Below are 24,882 nucleotides of genomic sequence, written 5' to 3' on the forward strand. Positions count from 1 at the left end.
AATATTTTCACTATGATATATATAGTTTTTTATTATTTTATATAATATTTATTAGAATGCAAAATTTAATAAGAATAAAATTCTTTAAATTATAAATCTAAATATAACCCATTAAGATAAATAATAACTTTTTTATATTATAATAAAATGCATAATATCTGAATCATCACTGTCTTTATATATCTAATCCTAAAAATTAAATAAGCTAAAATAATATAAACTCACAACTACCACTAATGAGTTCTCTACTTGAATAAGTTTGTTTAATAAAAAAATGCAACATAATACCCTAACAAAGGTGCAACAATAAACAACTAATCAATCCTTAAAGCAATACTAAACAATGTCTTCATGATTTTCATTGCTTCCTCCTGATGATGTTCTTCCTGTTGTCGGTGTAATAGTTTCGTTCTCAACATCATTAGCCTAAAATAAAATAAAAATAGAAATGTCAACATAAAAATTGCCACATCTATGACACTATAACGATAATTCAAAGACAAAAAATGTTAAAAAGGTATTAACCTTTTCTTGTGTGAAAAATTTGAACAACAAATTAGTAAGAGTAGGCATGTAAAAGTTAGAATATACGAGACTAATACCATGCTATAACATTAGCATAATATAACGGTTATCATTTATCATAATTTTTAAAAAAAATTAGTCCAACATAGATTTGACAAGAGATGGCAATTTACCTGAGTTTCATGGTCAAATATACTAGTAAGTTCAACAGGAATTCTTCCTTCTTTAGCAAGAAAATAAGCCTTGAATGCAGCTAATGTCCCATCAAATTTAGACTCCAAACGCTTAAAATCAGCTTGGGAGTAATTGGTAGTAGATGACATTGAAGTTGAAGAATTAGCTAACTGGCTAGGATGATTGCCATTTCTGAAAGTATTAGTAGGTGTTGCTCCCATTCCCATGCATCGCACCCTACCAGAATGCTCCTCCCCAAACACTTTGCCAATAGCATCATTTGTAGATGGTCCAGATTCATCTTTGTCATTTTGAGTCATAAGTACTTCAATTTGTTCCTGCATTTGAGATTTAAGCAACAAAAATATAACACAATAACATTAAGGTTTGGCAGATTTTGAAGTAACACTTTGTACTAAAATAGACCAAAAAGTACAACTTACTGCTATATCCCTTGCTTCATCAGTCACAAACGACCCATCTCTCTTCTTATGAGTTTCTATGTACATTTCTCCACGGCTAATTTTTCGACCAGTTTCTAAAAACTATACAAAAGAATATATAAAAAAAGTTAAAGAGCATATCATAATTTAGTAAAAACAAAAAATGATTGATGGTTCATACTATTTCATGTCTTTTCCTTGAGATGGGTTTCGAGCCACCAGTATGGGGAATTGTTTGCTTCTTGCGAGCTTCCTTATTTCTCCTACACATCTCCTATAAAAAAAGAAAAATGAAGATTAGAAAAGTGATTACGTATTAATATTATATTTTGAAAATTTTAGCATGTTACCATTGTAGAAGGTAGAAACCGATACTGAACAAAGGATGCCCATTGATCTCTGTCGATGCCGACTGGGACATTATCAATGAGTGCTTGTCTACTCATGCATGGATCATAGAACTCTTTCCATAACTTAATTCTATGTTGTGACCACTTTTTTGCAAGGCTCAATTTGCAATATCGCTTTGCAATGCCCTCAGAAATTTTGAAATGAAATTTTGGCTATAAAAAAGAATCATACATAAATAACAAGATATCATTAACAATAGAAAATTTTAATAGGAACTTAGTAAAACTAAATATTTCAAATATATACCTTCAGCAAGTTACTAAAACACTCTTCAAATCTAGATCGAGGTATGCCTAAAGGTCCTGACCACTTTGAGAAATTGATTGGAAATAACTTACAATCAACTGCCAATGTTCCTAGATATCCAGCAAGCAAACCTTGGGCTTCTCCAATAGCTTGTTGATCTTCAAAGTTCACAACAACTTGCTCATCTCTAGATAAGTTATCCATTTCTTTAACTTTTAGCCTTCTAGTCTTAATAGTTCCATCTGTGCCTTTATTTCCAAAGTTTTAAACTAAATTAAAAATTTAAACACAAAGTATTTGCATATAAAATTAATTATATGTAAGTACATATTTACTTTTAAAAATTAAATTTTTAAACATTTTACAATTAAAAGCTTTTAAATTTTAAACAATTATGAAGAATTCACATGTAACACAAAGGACAACACAAATCCCAGAATAAAATTTCACTCCTAGACACTAGGATAAAAAAAGAAACAGATCACTTGAGTAAAAGAAGACTAAGTTTGCAACAGAACATTTGTTAGGTACCCCTAAAAAAAATAAAAACGAACTCTCCAAGAATCAAGAATATTTCGCAGTTCATACAAGTACACCTTAAGAAAAAATGAAAATATTCAAATTTATCAACAACTCGTGTAAATCATATGGGCACCACTGTTCAACTGTGGATTTGATACTAAAAATAAACAAATTGAAAACTATATATCACTGAATAAAAATACATAAATAAATTATTTAAAAAAATCATCTTTACATCAAGGAAAAAATGGAGCCATGGACAACGACAAATGCAACTCATCAGAATCTAGAAAACCCTCAATCAAAATCTCAATTAATAAAGAATAAAGGCAAAACTTGATAAATAAGAAAACAAGAAATCTGATCTATGTACACCACCAGTTTTAAAAGAGACAAGAATGTTAGAAAGCACGGTGCATCTAGATATAATCACAGAAAGAAGAATACTATGAAAAGAAAAGAAACAAACATTCAGAATCCAAATTCAAAATTGCAGATCAATGAAACAAATTGAGCCACTGACGATTGATCCCACTAGGTAGTAGAGCAACACTACATTCGCATTCCACAAAAGGAAACAAAACGACTCTGTGGGTGGCAGCGATGATAAACTATATTATAGAGGAAAAAGGAGCAAAATGGGAATTACATCCTGATATCGAAATGGCGCTCCTTCTCCTTCGGTGTATCGAAATGGTAAGTACATATATATAGTGTGGACCGAAAAACATAAAAGATTTAGCAGTGGAATACAATCTTGTATTAAGTTAGTCTTACTTACGAATGGCCAAATTGGATTGAGATATCACTTAATTAAGAATGCAATTTAGCCACCTTAATTATTGGATATGATCATTATATTATTTAAATTATAAAGTAACTAACGAACAAGTTAATTAAATAGACATCTAATTGAGAGAGAGAACAAGTTAATTAAATGGACATCTAATTGAGAAAGAGAGAGAGAGACAGAGAACAATTTGCAATATTGACCAGACAAACACTCATTATTTTTCTACGGAGTTTTCATTATTACTACAAGGAGAAGATAAATAAATAACAGTTTGGACAAAAAGAAAAGAAATTTGAAAGGGAAAATATCATGATGATTTGATGATAAATAATGTGATTTCACAAAAGCCAGAACCATGCATATGGATATCACTTTGTCATCTAGTAATATTATAGGAGTAGTACTATTGCGTATTTTCATTTTATGCCTCGGGAGTTGGGTGAAAATTATAAGATTTTTATTAAAAATATTTTGGGCAACATTTCCGTACAATTGAAGTCTTTATCATATGCCTCAAAATAAGTAAAATTTAATATTATTCAACCATAGCCACATAGAAAGCTAAATAATCAGCATTGGACCTGTAAAAATTGGCATAGTGCATGTTCAGCTATCAATGCATCACTTTTCTACTTTCATACAAGAGATTCCACAAAAAATATATTATATATAAAGATTAAAATATAAAAATTTGCATTTATATAGAAAGCACTTATTTAGCAACTCAGCTTGAGAAATTAAGTTTATTATGCACCATACCTACTGTCTCCACGGTCCAATATTCAGAAGATTGACGTCCACCAAAGGGCCTAATATGTTCTTGGGATCCTTGGTTAGGCAGTGAATGATCCATATTACTATCCGGATTGCTTTGTATTGCTGAATCAAGATTAGGTGGTGAATCATGATTAGGTGGTGAGATATCCGTAGGTGAATTGTGAAATACCTCGTCGTTAGACTGATCAAAACCATTTTCAGGTAGAGGAGCTGATCTCAGGGGATTAGTAAACCGTTTACACTTCGCCATTGCTGTAAATGAATTTAACAACAAATAGTTAGAGAAAATAACTCAAAAAGCATGTTATATTTCACACAAAATTAGGCCAGAGATAAAATTTATGAACAAGCCAACGGATTAACCATAACCTTAAAATTAACAAATATATAAATAAGCTTTAACCTTAGATTTCTCATTATGAGTCAACTACGTCATCGATCAAGTGGTTTGTTGCCAATTGAATGTATTCATCACTGTTACCAAAATATTGATCAAGAGCTTGCTCTTGATGTGGCTCGTCCTCATCTGCAGCCTCTTCAATTTCATCACCCATTTCATACAAATCTCTTGGTTTTAAATGAACAACAATACTCCATCCTTTGTTAACGACATCATCTACATAATATACCATTGATGCTTGTGACGCTAGAATATAAGGCTCATCTTCTTCATGTTCACCGGTATGAATTGGTCTTTCAAAGTTAACACAATGAAAATGCCATTGATCTCTTCTATATCCTCTATGTCGAGTGGAATCAGCCCATTTACATTTGAAGAGAACAACAGTGAATCGCCCATAATAGCTAACCTCAATTATATCCTCCAACTTGCCATAATAGGGTACATCACCTTGTCTTAAATTTTTGTCCACTCGACTTGCAACACATGGTGTGCTAGAGGTTAAATATACTCCACTATTCTGTGTCCTCAAACCTTCTTCACGAGCAACAGTTCGAAATGTGCAACCATTTATTTTATAAGCACTATATCTCGTTGCATTTGATAAGGGGCCTCGTGCTAAAAATTTAATGTCAGTAGACAACTGTTCTATGGTATCCGGGTTCATTATCTGAAATTGGGATAAGTTATGAGGGTTAAAACGTTTATATTTTAACACCTTTTCCATTTCATAAACTCTAATAATTAAGTAACTTACTCGTTTTTCAAACCACGAAACAAATTCCTTAAATACTCTCTTCTCTATGTCTGTGGGGTTCGGTCTCCTTCCCTTTGAGCTTCTTCTTATGTATTCTCTAAATTCACTGCATTAGGAATTAATTTGGATTCAGAGTACGTCACTCACGAATATAGATTTTGAATATATTACTGCAAATAACCTCTATCTTTACTTACTTCACATAATCCTTGACGGCTTGACAATTTAGTAACACATATCTATGGGCTTGTAGCTTTTGCTTTTCATTCAACGTAAAAATTGTACCAGAACTCCCTGCTTTACCCACCGGCGGAAAGAGACAAGATTCTGAGCATCCCTTGTCAAGCGGGTCATCACATACACGTCTAGCTCTATTGAACCTTGTCTCAATATCTTCAAAATAGCGAGAACAAAAAGTGAGACATTCCTCAGCTAAATATCCTTCGGCTATAGATGCTTCTGCTTGTGCTCTATTCCGCACATGGGATTTTAGATGGCCTAACTCCCTAAAATAATATAAAAAAATCAAGTAAAAATGACATGACTAGAGATGCAATTCTAACGATCGTTAGTTCATCATACAAAATATTTTACCTCTCAATTGGATACATGTATCGATAATGCACTGGTCCTCCGAGCTTTGCTTCATCTACTAGATGGACTGTCAAGTGAACCATGACGGTAAAGAATGATGGAGGGAATAACATTTCCAACTGGCAAAGGACGACCACTATGCGTTGTTGGAGCTTGTCAAGTTCAGAGTTACTTAAGCTTTTCCCACAAAGGATCTTAAAGAATGAGCCAAACTCAGCCAATACTGCGGTAACATGATCTGGCAGCAAATGACGAACTGCTATTGGTAACAATTCCTCCAAAAGAATATGACAGTCATGACTTTTTAATCCAAAAATTTTTTTCTGTCCTTCATCCACACATCTCGAAATATTACTTGAGTATCCATCTGGTAGCACAACATTCTTCAATGCCGAAAGAAATAGCTTCTTGGTGTCACGTGTTAGTGAAAATAAAGATAAATGATATGATCCATTGTCACTTGGCCAGAGATCACGCCTTATGCCCATTTCTTTCAAATCTTTCCGTGCCTTGAGATTGTCCTTTGATTTTGCTTTGTCATTAAGCAAAGTGTACAAAATGTTATCACACACATTCTTCTCAATGTGCATAAAGTCCAGATTGTGACGCAACAAATTGGTTTTCCAGTACGGAAGATCAAAGAAAATGCTTCGCTTGTTCCACTGCTTAACTTCTCGTCGAGGTCTTTTCCCACCATTACGAGATTCTTCTCGTTGCTGATCTCGTGTTTCAACATCCTGTTGTTGTTCAAGAATGTCAGAACCTAATAACTTCTTAGGTGGACCACGCTCCTCTGTGCTTCCGTCAAAACGAACACGATTCAGTCTAAATCTATGATTTCTTCCCAAAAAACGTCTATGACCCATGAAGCACCATTTAGAACTATGACGGAGATAACAAGGAAAAGAATCAAAGTTACAAGTGGGACAAGCTAAACCGGTGTGTGTGTTCCAACCAGATAGCATACCTAACCCAGGAAAATCACTTATTGTCCACATAAGAGCTGCATGCATTCTAAATGTGTTTCCGGATGATGAGTCAAATGTCTCCACACCATCAATCCATAAATCTTTCAATTCATTTATAAGGGGTTGCAAGTACACATCTATCTTATTTCCTGGGGACTTCTTTCCTGGAATAACCATTGATAAGATGAAAGAAGTGTGATTCATACACATCCAAGGTGGAAGATTGTATGGAATCAAGAACACAGGCCAAACGCTATTAGTAGAACTCAAGGCTCCGAATGGATTAAAACCATCAGTTGCAAGACCTAGGCGAACATTTCGTGGCTCTTCGGCAAATAGTGTGTGCATCGCATTAAAATTCTTCCATGCTTCACCGTCCCTTGGATGTCTCAGTAATCCATCTCTTGCAGGTGCAGAATTATGCCATTGCATGTGCTCAGCCGTCTTGCTACACATATATAACCTTTTCAACCTTGGCTTCAGTGGAAAGTATCGCAAAACTTTTGCAGCTTGCTTTTTCTTTTTTTTCTTAGGGATCCATCTAGATATACCGCAATACTTGCATGTATCTTGTATGTTATCTGGAGTGTCATCTAGATATAACATACAGTCATTTGGGCAAGCATCAATCTTAGTATATTCTAGGCCGAGTTTGCAAATTACTTGCTTGGCCTTATAAAAACTAGAAGGCAGCTGTATTCCATCGAAAGTATCTCTCAACAAAGTCAATATCATAGTCATGGCCTTATCGCTTATTCTACACAAGACCTTTATGTGATACAATTTGATTAGAAACTCCAACTTTGTGCATTTACTGCCTTCGTGCAACTTTTCATTTCCGTCTTTTATAAATTCATTGAACTCACTACCATCATCAAAGGAGCCCTCATGTAATCTTCCATCTGCGATGTCTTCATCTCCATCGGGTATAACTGCATCATTCAATCCCATTATACCTTCATCCCCATGGTGGCCGAATACATCATGCAGCAATGTATTTAGCGGATTCTCTTGAGATGGTGGCGCTTGCACTTCTATACTACTTGGCTCAACAGGTTGTATCTCACCATGACGATTCCAGATCACATAGTTTCTGGGAAATGGCTTTAAGAGCAGGTGATCCTGAACTGTGTCTCTTTTATGCCATTTTCCAAATGCACATCGTGGACATGGACAACATATTCTATCCGAAATGGCCGCTCTCGCAAAAGCAAAATCAAGGAATCCAATTATGCCATCCATGTATTCCTTTGTTGTTCGAGGTTTTTCAATCCAAGTTCTATCCATTTGTAACTAATTTATTCAACCAAAAAATAAACAAAGTTGTAACATAGAGAAGGAATAGATAATTTATTTTTGTAAAGTAATTAATACATTAAATCTCGTCATCGTAATCATTATAATAAGTTGTTTACTTTTTTTATGCTATTTTATGTCACATTGATTTTTTTTAATTTTTCACACAGAAATACTAAATTATTCTTTAAGTATTGGTGTCGTTTTATTGGTGTAGAGTGATAGAAAATTTTAACAAGTTACAACTATTTAAGTTTTAATCTTCTAAACTAAATTCTAAGCAAATATAGTTTTTCATAACACCTTTAAGGATTTGAATAATTATTTTATATGTAATTAATTGGCTATTATTTTATACTTGGTTAGTTTTTTAATTAAATTTTTAGTCATAGATATATTCAATATTCAATAAAATAAATATTATAAAATTTTATGACAAGCATTCTAACTATAAAAAGTTAAGTTATAATTAAGTTATTGTATATTTTAAACGATTCAAGACTCGAAAAATACCATTCTAAAATGAGTTATATTTTATACATTTTGTTTTCCTGTGAATATTATTATGTGGCTTTTATGTTAAAGTTTATGTTGTTCAAAAATATTTTTGAAGCTCAGTCATTGCCAATCAACTAAATAAATCGAAAACTAGAAAAAGAAAAAAATCACTACAACATAAAAAGGAGAATAGATATTTCAAAAATAAAATCCCAAAAATGATATACATAGAATTGCAAAACTATAACTATTTTATTCAGAATAAAGAACATGTAATTACTTTATTGAGGCAGAGAATTACCTTGTAAAAGGAATCAACTGAATGGTGTGGATTAGATCCGAATGTATCAGTGATATAGGAGCAACAAGTATGCCAAATCAACTACTCAGATACTGCAAAAATAATTTTCGAACAAAAAATGATAAAAATAGTTTAGTATGAACATCAACAAATGAAAACTTTAATTTTAAATAACAAAATGCAACAGAAGGCACAATTATCACAAATCAAAATGTTCTCTTTATTTTAACTTCAACTATAAAACTGACTATCTCTATTTTTTATATTCACAGTTTAACTCTCTACATTTTTTTATTCTATAAAGAAATTTAGCATCTAATTTTCCCTAATCTATTCCCACAAATCAAATCTGCAACACCAAATTCTATCTCACAGGTCATGGCAAAACTCATCTGTGTAAGAAAAATCATTTCTACCAGTCTAGAACATCATGATAGGTCTAGAGGAGGAAAAAGGAAAAAAAAACATAATTTTTAAAAATTGAAAGCTTTAAATTCCTGAAGATTAGATTTGCTTCAAATTTTCTCATAAGATTTTAACTAGGAACTGAGGAAGGTCAAAGTTAATGAAGCATGAAGCATTCTCTGTTTCAAATGAACTTGGAATCACTAAATATAATTTCATCTTTCAAGAAGCCAAATATCAAATTGGGAAAATTCAATAACACTAACAAATTTCTAAGCTCAATTATATGCTATCAAATTGTTACCTTTGCATAGAAGCACAGCTGCAACTATGAACGCCAATAGCAGCAGCAATGGAACGCGAACAGCAGCAACACAAATCCAAACCCGAATGCGAACACGAACAGCAGCAGCAACACGAATGCGAGTAGCAGGGGCACAACCGCGATTAGCAGTAGCAATCAATCAATATGTGTGATCAATTTCAGGAGTTGTCTACACACAAAGCAAGAGCCAATAATTAATATTAGAAACTACTCATTATCTAACATAATTGTTATGACTTTTGATAAGCTATAATTGAAAATTAGTTTAAAATTTTTAACAAGAAGGGAAGCTTTGACAAACAAGAAAGGAAGCTTTGACAAAATGCTTGCTGATGGTATGTTGCATTCTTCTGCATGTTTTCCTATCTTTAATTTTTACATGGTTACTCAAGCAATTTTGTCTTAATTGTGAACTTTTTCAGGAGCCAATGCACAGAACAATGCCATAACTCAATCTTCTGGAAAGGCTGCTGTGTGAATGGCTGCAACTAATCTTAATATTGGAATGGACTTGTGGAATGCATCTTCTGCAGAAGCTGATGCTCCAAAACTGAGAAACAATCAACCTGCCCCAGGAGCTGTCAACCCTCCTACTATAATGGGACGTGAAGTTGCACTTGGTGAACAGTGGATACAAGTATGATTTACACATTATCTTCTTGAACTTCAGGCCATATATTCATTGTTTTAAAAAACGTTTCCTTTTTATCTTGTGCATCTCTTAGTTGTTTCCTTTACCTTGCAGAGCCTTAGCTTTCCTTTCCTATTTCGGTTTTTTTAGGACGAACGTGACCTGAAGAGACAGAAAAGAAAACAGTCTAACAGAGAATCAGCTAGGAGGTCAAGACTACGCAAGCAGGTAGTTTACAGTTATCTTCATGCAAGCAATGGTTAAGGGTTATCAATAATATTTCAGTGTTTCCAATGCTACAAATTGACATCCTTCAATGTTTTTCATTTGTTGTATCCACCAGGCTGAGTGCGAGGACTTGCAAAAGAAGGTGGAACTGGGAAACGAGAGCCAGACTCTGAGAGAAGAACTTCAGAGAGTATTAGAAGAATGCGAGAAGCTTACAGCTGAAAATAATTCCATCAAGGTAAATTACACCTCCAAATTTTATTGAACTGAATTAGCATTGACCAGGTTATGGTCTTAAAACCTTAGATTATGTCCTCTAACAATACTTTTGCTGTCAACAGTCAACAGGAAAAGTTGGAAAGGTTATGTGGACCAGAAGCAGTTGCCAACCTCGAATAAATCACCTTTTTGTTATCTTCATTATAAGGAAACCCCGAGGTTTGATCAATTCCCAGAGCTAGAAGAGACAGACTTGCAGCTGCAATTCTATCACTGCCGGTTCTATTAATTAATTGAGCATAGGATATAGTATAATTTTTCTTCTTTGTTCACTAATTTTATTATACCATTAATTAAACCTCAATTGTAATTCTCCTGATGTTGTATTATACACGTCATTTCTGACTGAAACTATTTTCTTTTTCTCTTGAATGATGTTCAAGGCTTTTCCAATGTCATTGTGTCTTAATTAAGTGATAGCAATAATGTCCATTACTAATCACATTATAAGAATTCCAATTATATATATATACTTCATGTATTAATTTTACCCTGTTCTAGTATTATTAATAGTTATACTATGAGTCAAGTTATGTCCTTATATGTTAATAAAGTTGCAAAGAAAAACTAGTTACGTCCTTATTAATAGTTATAGTATTATTAATAGTTATTGGCTCAGGCAGCTGGTTCTTCTTAGTAAACTCCCTCTCATTTGGATTATATATATATATATATATATATATATATTATGAAAGTGATGCAGAAAAAGCACTTTTTGAAAGAGTATACATTATCATAAATATATTCTATAGCTGTTTTTTTAAATTTGAAACTAGCTAATAATTAATTAGCTATCCAAAGTGCACAGGTTTTATTTCTTCTGATCATTATTGTTGTACACAAATAATCTTAAAAAACAAATTAAACATATAGGTAGAACTTACTTTTTCTTGTCCAATGTAAAGATGTCTGTCCTTGTATATTTCTCAATGATGACCTGCAACATATAATACATCAAAAGTCAGAAGAAAAAAAAAACAGAAATGAACTACAAGAAAAACCAGTAGTCATTACTAAGAAAAAATTAGAAATTCATAAAACGGTAACCATAAGAAACAATTTTCAACCAATAGTGGTAACTGATTTTGTGTTACTATCAACAATATGAAACTAAAAGCCAAATGTGAAAATGTGAAATGGCAAAATTTGCAGAAATATAGTTAAGGAGCTCGATCTGGAAAATCGATTAAGATGCTTGTAGATTTCTTTTTTCATTCCTTTTCAACAATCAAAAGCCAACAAAAAATCAGCAATGCACTATGATAATAATAATAACAATAATGTGCCCATTACATGCAAATAGAAGACAAAAAAATTGGAATATCAATTACCCACTGAAATGGAATTAAAAATTATAGAAACACAATTAAAGTTAAATTTAGAGCCATAAATTCATGATATTGTCATACAAAGCACTAATCAGAAAGGGGATAAATAGTTTATAAACCCTAATTAGTTCATATACATACCTTTTTTATGGAAGAACAGCTGCAACTAAGAACGTGAACATCAGCAGCAATGGAACACGAACATCAGTAGCAACACAAACGCAAACACCAATAGTAGCAGGAACTGGAACGCCAACAGCAGCAGCAATCGGAACGCTAATAGCAGCAAGATTATGAACGGCAGTTGCAATGGCACAACCGCGTATAGCAGCAGCAATCAATGAAGAAATGTGAACAATGAAGAATGAAGCAGTTACTATATCAGGAGAGTGGGAACAGAAAAGGGTGTTAGCGAGGTGGGAAAATGGATTTCGCGGGAAGAAAGAGCTTTTTGCATTGCCAATTGTTTGGGGAATTGATTTAGTTTTGGGGGAGTTTCAAAAATCCTACTATTCAAAATAAAAACTGCTGTAAATAAAACTCTTAACAAAATGAAAGATAACTTTTTGTTTTAAAAATTAAATTTGTAGGATTGTTTTAAAACTTCCGTTAATAAACTCCTACAATATAGCTTTTTTTCTGTAGTGAATAAATTCTATTTAATTAATTAATTAATTAATCAATAATAATAATAATTGTGAACAATTCTTTTAATTCTTTTGTAAATGCAGTCGTCTTTATTTAATTTGGAAAAAAATAAATATTATTTAAATTATATTATTTCTATAATTTTTTTAGGTAATCATCTTATAATAAATATATTAAAAATATGTTTAATTATTCTATTAGTATTTGTAGTTTTATTAAATTTGTAATTAGATTTCTATATTTTTTTTTCAATCACGTTCCTATACTATTTTTAATTTTATAATTAAGTCTTTTTGTGTCAAAAATATTAAAATCAACAGAATATTCTCTCTAAAAAATTTCTGATCAAAGTTCTAATTAAGTTTTTAATTGTGGGTACATTCAATTTGTATAAAAATATTTCATTAACTCTAGCATTCTTATACCGAAAAGGACTAAATTACAAAATGTAAAATAATATAAAGATTCAATTAAAAGAAAAAAATTTAGTAACTTAATTATAAATTTGATAAAATTAACTAATAAAATAATTAAATCTTAAGAATATAGTTGATTTAAATTTCAACTCTTTTTCATATATAATTAGACTCTTAAATATGAACTCTATCAAAGATTAATTTTTTTTTTTGTAAATTGAAAATCTTTTCTTATTTTTCTGTAAAAAAGAATTAGTAGTAAATTTTTTACTTTCAAATATTTTTATTGTGTGCTTTTTAAGACTAGTTATTTTAATTTCGAAAAATATTTTTTTGTTGTTTTTTTGTATTATAGTCACAACATATTGTAACACTTATATTTAGTTTAGTTTTATAATAATATCTCTGATGTTTTAAATATATTTTAGTTTTATCTTTGACAGTTGACTTGGAGGGTGATACTAACCATCACAATGAAGAACAAAGACCAAGCTAGGTAGTGAAAATGGCCGAGAATAAAGAGGCTTGAAAATTAGCTGTAGAGTCAGGTGCTCAATGCAGCGATGAGGAAGATATCATGGCTATCTTGCAGGAGCAGAATGAAGTGATTGCTCTGAAGCGACGACAGACAAAGCAGAAAGACAAAATAGGAAGAAGTTGCTCAAAAACTTGTAAACAGGTGTGTACTAATTTTATGAAATGATTATAAGTTCATGGAATATTAGGGGGTTGGGAAGTTCAGGAAAAGTTGGTATGTTGAGGAATTTTAAAAGTAAGTTTATGTTGGATATGTTGGGTTTGGTAGAAACAAAGAAGGAACTTGTGAATAATTTGCACGTAGCTCGTATATGAGGTAGAGACAGAGCATGTTGGGAGTTTGTAAGTTCAACTGGGGTTTTTGGAGGGTTATTGTTAATCTGGGATGAGGGAATTTTTAAAATGACTAATTGCTACAAAGGAGACAGACGACTGTGTGTAGAAGGGGTTGTGGTAAAAGATAATTTTCATTGTGCTATCTGTTTGGTGTATGATTGGGAAGAATTGAGCTATATTGCAGGATTGGTCCAGGTGCCATTTTGTTGTTTGGGGGATTTTAATGAAATCTTGCATATGGTAGAAAGAAAAGGTGCGACTAGATTGTCGGCGTTGGCAGAAGATTTTAGAGCATGGATCAATGATATGGAATTGATTGATTTGGCACTAAATGATCGAAAGTATACATGGTTTAGAGGACAGTCGTGCAGTCGTATTGACAGGTGCTTAGTTTCTGTGGAGTGGATTGATGTGTACCCGGTGATGAGTGAATTCTTTGATGGTATAGAATTTCCTCAAATGAATGAATTCTCGTTTCAAGTATAGTTCTACACCAACAAACAATCCTCTAATAAAAAATTTGGGTTGTCACAAGTACAACCCCAATAAGAATTAACCGAAGTATTTAGACTTCGGGTCGTCTCACAAGGAATTGCAATGAAATGGTCAATTATTGGCTATGAAGAACAAGGGGTTTGGTTGATAAAAGGGGCAATAAAATAAATGATAAGAAAAGTAAAGAGAGCCATTAAAGAAAGCAATTAATAAAGAGAGACATTCATGGCAAGGTTTGAGATCATAGGCTTTCTATCCTAGTCATTAATCATAACAATACTTAACAAGAATTTATCTTATTTCGTCATCCCCAATGTTGGAAGAAGGTGTAAGTTATCTTCCATTAGAGAAAGTCAAACAAGACTAGTTAATCTCAAGTCAAAAATCTTAATCAACTCACTACTTGAATTAGCAAGAGATTAGAGTCATTGAAAATGATATTAACTAACAACTCTAGATCACCATTCTAAATTGGGTATTAATGACTCAAGATTGTCCAATTACTCTTCCCAAGCCAAGAATGCTCAAAATCTACTTTAAAGCCTAACCAAGCATTTTGTCAAATACTTGGAAGGCATAAAAGGAAAGCAAAGTAAAAATGCAAGAATAATAAATCTACCAACTACCAATTGCAAGAAAAGTAAATTCACAACTCAAATCAACAATTAAAAGAATATCAAACATTAAATTTCATTAAATGTAAACAAAATCCAACATGAGAATTCATAAACATAAAAGAGAGATAAAAGTAAAATTGACAAGAGAACTAAGAAGAATAGAGTAGTAGAAGCAATAAATTATAAAGGAAACAAGATGAATTCAAGAAATCATGCCTAGATCTAAGATGGAACTACCCTAGGAACCCTAATTCTAGAGAGAAGAGGGAGTTTCTCTCTCTAGAAACTAAACTACACGATGCTAAAAACTCCAAAAAAATTTCTCTTCCTTTACCCAAGCTTGAATTCTGCATGAAATAGCATCAGAAATAAGTTGGATTGGGCCAAAAATGAGCTACAAATCACTGGCCACGATTTCACTTTAGTGAATCATGTTGATCCATTGACACATACGCGTATAGTGCGCGTACACATCCCTATACGCGCGGAAAATATAGCAAATCTTATATCATTTCGAAGCCCCAGATGTTAGCTTTCCAACGCAACTAGAACTGCCTCATTTGGATCTCTGTAACTCAAGTTATGGTCAATTGAGTGCGAAGAGGTCAGGCTTGACAGCTTTGCGGTTCCTTCATTTCTTCATGAGTTCTCCCACTTTGCATGCTTTTCTCCTCACTTATTCCATCCAATACTTGCCTTATGAATCTGAAATCACTCAACAAATACATCAAGGCATCGAATGGAACTAAGGTGAGTTAAAATCACCAATTTAAGGGCCTAAAAGGCATATTTTCACATTTAAGCACAAATCAAGGGAGAATTGCAAAACCATGCTATTTCATTGAATAAATGTGAGAAAAGGTGATAAAATCCCCCAAATTAAGCAGAAGATAAACCAAAAAGTTAGAGTTTATCACCCGGATATGCGTCTAAGGGGAGGTCCAAGGGGTTTATCGGATCACTGCCCCTTGATTATAGAAGACAGCAGAACCTAAGTCTCGAGTTGTATAGAAGAACTTCATCACCCTCTTGGAAATCTTTCTTGCGGATATGGTGATCATGAAATGCCTTAGTCTTCTCCTTATAGATCCTTGCATTCTCACAGGCCTCCATCCTAAGACATTTGAGTTCTTCTAATTGCAACTTCCTTGCTATGCCTGCCTTGGTGAAGTCCATGTTGCATTGCTTGACCGCGCAATAGGCCTTATGTTCAATTTTAACCGGGAGATGGCATGCCTTCCCATAGACAATCCGGAAGGAACTCATCCCTAGAGGAGTCTTATAGGCCATTCTATACACCCACAATGCGTCACCCAACCGAGAACTCTAATCTTTCCTTTGTGGGTTCACCACTTTTTCCAAAACCCGCTTTATCTCTCGGTTGGACACCTCCGCTTGGCCATTAGTTTGGGGGTGGTAAGCGGTTGTAACCTTGTGTAGTACCCCATATCACTTGAGTAATGCTTCTATCTTGCTGTTGCAAAAGTGAGTACCTTGGTCACTCACGATTGCTCGTGGCGACCCATAGCGGCATACAATATTGTTTCTAATGAAAGAAACCACAGTATTAGTGTCATCAAGGCGGGTAGGAATCGCTTCCACCCATTTTGATACATAATCAACCGCCAATAGAATGTAAAGATATCCACTTGAGTTAGGAAATGGCCCCATAAAGTATATACCCCATACATCAAAGATTTCACAAAACAACATTGGTAGTTGAGGCATTTCATTTTGGGATGCATTTCCTCACTTTTGACATTAGTGACATGACAAACAATATTGATTTACATCCTTGAACAATGTTGGCCACCAGAATCCGCAATCCAAAACCTTTTTAGCTGTCCATTGTGTGTCAAAGTGACCACCACACTGGGATGAATGACAAGATTCAAGAATAGGGTGGAATTCGGACTCCGGGACACATCTATGAATCACTTGGTCTACCTTCCATTTTCACAGGTGAGGGTCATCCCAAATGTAGTACTTAGAGTCACTCCTCAACTTATCTCTTTGATGTTTTGAAAAGTTAGGAGGAAAGATATTGGCAACCAAGTAATTCACCATAGATGCAAACCAAGGAAGGCTATTGAAAATAGCATGCAAACCATCCAAAGGAAATGAGTCGTCAATCGGAAATGGGTCATATTTAAGATTTTCAAGGTAGCTCAGATGGTCCGTAACCAAATTTTATGACCCACTTCGATCCGTAATCTCAATGTCAAACTCTTACAAGAGCAAGATCCAACGTATGAGCCTAGGTTTCGATTCATTCTTTGTCAAACAAATATTTTAAGGCTGCATGATCCGTATACACCAGTATTTTGGAGCCTAGCAAATAAGATCTAAATCTATCCAATGCATGAACAATCGTTAGAAGCTCTTTTTCCGTAGTGGTGTAATTGGATTGTACCGCATCCAATCTCTTTGAAGAATAAGCAACAATGTAAGGGAGCTTACTCTCGCACTGTGCAAGCGCGGCACCTACAGTATAATTGGAGGCGTCACACATAATCTCAAATAGTTGTGTCCAATCAGGGCCTCTTACCATGGGTGCTATAGTGAGGGCTTTCCTCAACTTCTCAAATGCCCCTTTGCAAACATCATCAAACTCAAATTCCACATCTTTCTGTAACAAGCGGGATAATGGCAGGGCAATCTTGCTAAAATCCTTGATGAAGCGCCTATAAAATCCTGCATGCCCCAAAAAGGAGCGGATCTCCCTCACAGAAGAGGGGTGAGGTAAACTAGTAATGACATCAACCTTGGCCGGTGGTGTGCGAATTGTGAATCACACTTTTCACAACTCGTACCACTAACCAGCAAGTGCACTGGGTCGTCCAAGTAATACCTTACGTGAGTAAGGGTCGATCCCACGGAGATTGTTGGTTTGAAGCAATCTATGGTTATCTTGTAAATCTTAGTCAGGAAATCAATTATAATTATCAGTATGAATTGCGAAGAATAAAAGAGCATGGATTAAATACTTGTTATGCAGTAATGGAGAATATGTTGGAGTTTTGGAGATGCTTTGTCTTATGAATCTCTGCTTTCTCCCTGTCTTCTTCTTTACGCACGCAAGGTTCCTCCTATGGCAAGCTGTGTGTTGGTGGATCACCGTTGTCAATGGCTACCATCCGTCCTTTCAGTGAAAAAGGTCCAGGTGTGCTGTCACCGCACGGCTAATCATCTGTCGGTTCCCACTCATGCTGGAATAGGATCCATTGATCCTTTTGCGTCTGTCACTACGCCCAGCCCTTGTGAGTTTGAAGCTCGTCACAGTCATTCAATCCCTGAATCCTACTCGGAATACCACAAACAAGGTTTAGACTTTTCGGATTCTCAAGAATGCTGCCAATGGATTCTAGCTTATACCACGAAGATTCTGATTAAGAAATCCAAAAGATATTCATTCAATCGAAGGTAGAACGGAGGTGGTTGTCAGGCATGCGTTCATAGGTTGAGGATGATGATGAGTGTCACGGATCATCACATCCATCATAATGAAGTGCGAATAAACATCTTAGATAGAAACAAGCGTGTTTGAATAGAAAACAGAAATAGTTGCCTTAATTCATCGAAACACAGCAGAGCTCCTCACCCCCAACAATGGAGTTCAGAGACTCATGCCATCAAAGAGTACAAAGTTCAGATCTAAAATGTCATGAGTTACCAAATAAATCTCTATGATAGATAGTGCAGAAATCCACTTCTGGGGCCCGCTTGGTGTGTGCTGGGGCTGAGACTTAAGCTTCTCACGTGCCTGGGCTGTTTTGGGCGTTCAACGCCAGGTTGTAACCTGTTTCTGGCGTTGAACTCCAACTTGTAACCTGTTTCTGGCGCTGGACGCCAGACTGCAACATGGAACTGGCGTTAAACGCCAGTTTACGTCATCTATCCTTGAGCAAAGTATGGACTATTATATATTGCTGGAAAGCCCTGGATGTCTACTTTCCAACGCAATTGAAAGCCCGCCAATTGGACTCTTTTAGCTCCAGAAAATCCATTCCGAGTGCAGAGAGGTCAGAATCCAACAGCATCAGCAGTCCTTTTTCAGCCCGAATCAGATTTTTTGCTCAACTCCCTCAATTTCAGCCAGAAAATACCTGAAATTACAGAAAAACACACAAACTCATAGTAAAGTCCAGAAATATAAATTTTTCCTAGAAACTAATGAAAGTATACTAAAAACTTAACTAAAACGTCCTAAAAACTACATGAAATTAACCCCAAAAAGCGTATAAAATATCCGCTCATCACAACACCAAACTTAAACTGTTGCTTGTCCCCAAGCAACTAGACAAATAAAATAGAATACAAATAAGTCACAAAGCAATAATATCTCAGAGTTTTTGCTCAAATTCTAATTAAATGAGCGGGACTAGTAGCTTTTTGCTTCCGAACAGTTTTGGCATCTCACTTTATCCATTGAAGCTCAGAATGATTGGCATCTATAGGAACTTAGAATTCAGATAGTGTTATTGATTCTCCTAGTTCAGTATGTTGATTCTTGAACACAGCTACTTTTATGAGTCTTGGTCGTGGCCCTAAGCACTTTGTTTTCCAGTATTACCACCGGATACATAAATGCCACAGACACATAATTGGGTGAACCTTTTCAGATTGTGACTCAGCTTTGCTAAAGTCCCCAATTAGAGGTGTCCAGGGTTCTTAAGCAAACTCTTCTTTTTGCTTTGGATCTTGACTTTAACCGCTCAGTCTCAAGTTTTCACTTGACACCTTCACGCCACAAGCACATGGTTAGGGACAGCTTGGTTTAGCCGCTTAAACCAGGATTTGATTCCCTTAGGCCCTCCTATCCACTGATGCTCAAAGCCTTGGATCCTTTTTATTACCCTTACCTTTTGGTTTTAAGGGCAATTGGCTTTTTCTTCTTGCTTTTTCTCTCTCTTTTTTTTTTTCGCATATACTTTTTTTTCTGCAAGCTTTGTATTCACTGCTTTTTCTTGCGTCAAGAATCATTTTTATGATTTTTCAGATTATCAATAATATGTCTCATGTTCATCATTCTTTCAAGAGCCAACATATTTAACATTCAAGAACATCAAATTCCAAAGACATATGCTCTGTTCAGGCATTCATTCAGAAGGCAGAAAGCATTGTCACCACATGTAAATAATTAGAATTTCTTTTATTAAAACTCGAAAAATATTGCCTCCTTATTCTAAAGAAAATCTTCTATTTTATTCATGTTTAATGATGATGAGAAAAATAAATTATAGCTTAATTGGAGATAAAATAACTACTAACTACTACTATAACTTCTAAGGTAAAACTTAAATAAGAACAATTATCACAGAGTTAAGGCTAAGATTAGAACTCAACAACCTTGAATTTGGGATGTGGATGTTCCTCTAGTCTGTGGGGTGCTTGGTCCTTCAAGAGATAACTTCTGACGCTTCAGTTCCTTTAAGTCACGCCCTTGCTCTTCTTGTTCCCTGAGCAGTTTGCAAAGCATGCTGTTTTGGTTTTGCTGTTCTTCTTTTATTTGGTCCATAGCTTCTTGCAATTTAGTAACAGATGCTTCAAGATGTTCCCAATATTCAAATTGAGGGATTTCTGGGAGAAATTCTTGTGCTCTCCTCTTGATGGGGTCATCCTGCACTTGTTATTTTTCCATTGTGGTTTTAGTGATTGGTTGCTCTACTGAGATGTACTCCGTTATTCCCATCCTTACTCCAGCATCTTTGCAGAGCATAGAGATTAAGCTTGGATAAGCCAACCTGACATCTTTGGAGTTCTTGTTTGCAAGTATGTAAAATTTAGATGGGATCAGTTGATGAACTTCCACTTCTTTTCCCAACATAATGCAATGGATCATCACTGCTCTTTTAACGGTGACTTCAGAACAGTTGCTAGTGGGCAATATAGAACGCCCAATGAAGTCCAACCATCCTCTGGCGACTGGTTTGAGATCTTCTCTCTTGAGTTGATTTGGGACACCCTTGCTGCTGGTGGTCCACTGGCTCCAGGGATGCATATATCCTCTAGAATCTTATCCAAGCCCTTGTTTGTTCTCATCATTCTCCTATTGAAGGAGTCTGGGTCATCTTTCAGCTGAGGTAGCTTAAAGATCTCCCTGATTTTGTCAGGGTGGATGTGAACAATCTTTCCTCTGACCAAAGTCCGATAGTCATAGAGGGCAGTTCCAGATATTCTCTGCCTGTCTGTTTGCCATAGATTAGCGTAGAACTCCTGAACCATATTTCTTCCCACTTTTGTTTCAGGATTAGCTAGGATTTCCCAGTTCCTGTTTCGAATCTGCTCTTGGATCTCCGGATATTCATCTTCTTTCAGATCGAACTTGACTTTCGGGATCACTGATCTTAGACCCATTATTTTGTAGTAATGGTCTGAATATTCTTTGGTTAAGAACTTCCCTTGATTCCAAAGTGGTTTTGGAATACTCTCTTTCTTGCCTCTTGGAGTGGGTTGTTTTCCTTTAGGAGCCATGATCTTAGTGGGTATGGTTTAGTGATCACGGATAAACACACCAAACTTAGAGGTTTGCTTGTCCTCAAGCAAAAGAAAAGAAAGGAGAGGGATAGAAGGAGAGCTAGTGGCGAATGGTAGATGGGAGGAGGGAGGCCGAATGTGGCTTTAAAAGGGAGAGGGGTGGGTTTTCGAAAATGTTAAAAAGATAAGATAGAAGATATGATTTATAAAAGATAAGTATGATATGAAAAGATGTGATTTAAGATTGAAAAGAAATGAAAGATATTTGAAAAAGATAAATTTGGATTTTGAAAAAAAGATAATGTGAAGATTTGAAAAAGATATTGATGAGTTGAAAAGATTTTAGAAGGAAAAGAGATAGATTTGTTTTGGAAAATTTGAAAAAGAGTTGGATTGGATTGAAAGAGAATTTATGTTTATGGATTAAGATACATTTGATATTTTTAAAGTAGGGTTTTTAGAAATTAAGGTTTTTGGAAATTAGGGTTTGTAACATGTTTACGCAAGAAATCATGAATTGAAACATGAAAATTAAAATTAAAATAAAAAATGTGAAACAAAAACGAGTTTACCTCCTCCCCACCATCCTGGGTTAAACGCCCAAATGCTGCATGTTTTGGGCGTTTAACGCCCAAATGCTGCTTCTCTTGGGCGTTCAACGCCCAGCTGTTGCTTCTTTCTGGCGTTGAACGCCAGGAACTCCTTTGTCACTGGGCCGTTTTCTAAACTCCCAGGATGCTGTCAATCTGGCGTTAAACGCCCAGAAGATGCTTCTTTCTGGCGTTCAACGCCTAGAAGATGCTTCTTTCTGGCGTTTAATGCCCATATGGCTATCCTTACTGGCGTTCAACGCCCAGTGGATGCTTCTTTTGGGCGTTGAATGCCCAAAATAGCCTTTTACTGGCGTTTTCTTGCCAGTGAGCTCCTTTTTCCTGTTTTGTGCTCTGAATCCTTCTGTAGCCCTGTGAACTTATGCAATTGATTCTTTACCTTGTTAATATTAAGCTCATGCAATTAAAATAAAAAAATAGAATCAAATAACAGAAAAAGTTAGCTAATGGTTGGGTTGCCTCCCAGCAAGCGCTTCTTTATTGTCTTTAGCTGGACCTTGCTGAGCTTTTAATCTAGTCTCAGCCTTGAGCACTCTTGCTCAACATTGCCTTCAAGATAGTGCTTGATTCTCTATCCATTAACAATAAACTTCTTATCAGAATCAATATCTTGAAGCTCCACATAACTGTATGGTGATACACTTGTAATCACATATGGTCCCCTCCACCGGGATTTCAGTTTCCCGGGGAATAGCCTGAGCCTAGAGTTAAACAACAGAACCTTTTGTCCTGGTTCAAAGATTCTGGATGACAGCTTTCTGTCATGCCACCTTTTTTATTTCTCTTTATAAAGCTTGGCATTTTCGAAAGCAGTGAATCTGAATTCCTCTAGCTCATTCAGCTGGAGCAATCTTTTTTCTCCAGCTAATTTGGCATCAAAGTTTAGGAATCTGGTTGCCCAGTAGGCCTTATGTTCCAGTTCTACAGGCAGGTGACAAGCCTTACCATACACAAGTTGGTATGGAGAGGTCTCTATAGGAGTCTTGAATGCTGTTCTGTAAGCCCACAGAGCATCATCCAAGCTTCGTGCCCAATTCTTTCTACGGGTACTTACAGTCCGTTCTAGGATTTTTTTTAGTTCTCTGTTAGAAACTTCAGCTTGTCCATTTGTCTGTGGATGATATGGAGTCGCCACCTTGTGGCGAGTCCCATACCGAACCATGGCAGAGTAAAGCTGTTTGTTGCGGAAGTGAATGCCCCCATCACTGATTAGTACCCTAGGGACACCAAACCTGCTGAAGATATGTTTCTGGAGGAACTTCAGCACTGTTTTAGTATCATTGGTGGGTGTGGCAATGGCCTCTACCCATTTTGATACATAGTCAACTGCCACCAGAATATAAGTGTTTGAGTATGATGGTGGGAAAGGCCCCATGAAATCAATACCCCATACATCAAACAGCTCAATCTCCAAGATTCCTTGTTGAGGTATGGCATAACCATGAGGCAAATTACCAGCTCTCTGGCAACTGTCACAGTTACGTATAAACTCTCGGGAATCTCTGTAAAGTGTAGGCCAGTAGAAACCACATTGGAGGACCTTGGTGGCTGTTTGCTCACCTCCGAAATGACCTCCATATTGTGACCCATGGCAATGCCATAAGATCCTTTGTGCTTCTTCTTTAGGCACACACCTACGGATTATGCCGTCTGCACATCTCTTAAAGAGATAGGGTTCATCCCACAAGTAGTACTTTGCATCGGTAATTAATTTTTTCTTTTGTTGCCTGCTGTACTCCTTGGGTATGAACCTTGCAGCTTTATAGTTTGCAATGTCTGCAAACCATGGTATTTCCTGAATGGCAAACAAATGCTCATCCGAAAAGGTCTCAGAGATTTTAAGAAAGGGGAAGGACGTCCCTTCTACTGGCTCTATCCGGGACAGATGATCAGCCACTTGATTCTCTGTTCCTTTTCTGTCTCTTATTTCTATATCAAACTATTGCAGAAGCAACACCCATCTTATGAGCCTGGGTTTTGAATCCTGCTTTGTGAGTAGATATTTAAGAGCAGCATGGTCAGTGTACACAATCACTTTTGATCCTACTAAGTATGATCTAAACTTGTCAATGGCATAGACCACTGCAAGTAATTTCTTTTCTGTGGTTGTGTAATTTTTTTGGGCATCATTTAAAACACGGCTAGCATAATAAATGACATGCAGAAGCTTGTCATGCCTCTGCCCCCAGTACTGCACCAATGGCGTGATCACTGGCATCACACATTAATTCGAATGGTAATGTCCATTCTGGTGCAGAGATAACTGGTGCTGTGACCAGCTTAGCTTTCAGAGTTTCAAACGCCTGCAGGCACTCTGTGTCAAACACAAATGGTGTGTCAGCAGCTAGCAGGTTGCTTAGAGGTTTTGCAATTTTTGAAAAATCCTTTATAAACCTCCTATAGAATCCTGCATGCCCCAGAAAGCTTCTGATTGCCTTAACATTGGCAAGTGGTGGTAATTTTTCAATTACTTCTATTTTAGCTTGATCCACCTCTATTCCCTTGTTTGAAATTTTATGTCCAAGGGCAATCCCTTCAGTCACCATAAAGTGACATTTTTTCCAGTTTAAAACCAGGTTGGTCTCTTGGCATCTTTTCAAAATCAGTGTCAGGTGATCAAGACAGGAGCTGAATGAGTCTCCATATACTGAGAAGTCATCCATGAAGACTTCTAGAAATTTTTCCACCATATCAGAGAAAATAGAGAGCATGCATCTCTGAAAGGTTGCAGGCGCATTAAACAGCCCAAATGGCATCCTTCTGTAAGCAAACACTCCAGATGGATATGTGAATGCTGTTTTCTCTTAATCCTGGGGATCTACTGTAATTTGGTTGTAGCCTGAA

The 24,882-nt window shown here is 35.5% G+C and overlaps 2 protein-coding genes and 1 pseudogene across 2 annotated transcripts; 1 reads left to right on the forward strand and 2 right to left on the reverse strand.

The window, feature by feature from the left end:
• Positions 1-314: 314 nt before the first annotated feature.
• Positions 315-4,141, reverse strand: LOC148581361 (uncharacterized). Its single transcript, XM_088492355.1, has 7 exons — positions 3,874-4,141; positions 1,800-2,047; positions 1,493-1,705; positions 1,324-1,416; positions 1,143-1,244; positions 871-1,037; positions 315-426 (listed from the first exon to the last, which is right to left on the reverse strand). Exons 1-7 carry the CDS (start codon positions 4,139-4,141, stop codon positions 315-317), a joined length of 1,203 nt encoding a protein of 400 aa, XP_088348481.1.
• A 1,100-nt stretch (positions 4,142-5,241) lies between these two features.
• On the reverse strand, positions 5,242-7,897 carry LOC107640927 (uncharacterized). Its single transcript, XM_088490263.1, has 2 exons — positions 5,643-7,897; positions 5,242-5,554 (listed from the first exon to the last, which is right to left on the reverse strand). Exons 1-2 carry the CDS (start codon positions 7,895-7,897, stop codon positions 5,242-5,244), a joined length of 2,568 nt encoding a protein of 855 aa, XP_088346389.1.
• Positions 7,898-9,462: 1,565 nt separating this feature from the next.
• LOC107621766 (G-box-binding factor 1-like) lies at positions 9,463-10,693 on the forward strand (annotated as a pseudogene).
• Positions 10,694-24,882: the final 14,189 nt, after the last annotated feature.

This window comes from Arachis ipaensis, chromosome B10 (genome assembly GCF_059453495.1).
Source record: "Arachis ipaensis isolate K30076 ecotype BB chromosome B10, ASM5945349v1, whole genome shotgun sequence".
In the NCBI taxonomy this organism is placed as follows: Eukaryota; Viridiplantae; Streptophyta; class Magnoliopsida; order Fabales; family Fabaceae; genus Arachis; species Arachis ipaensis.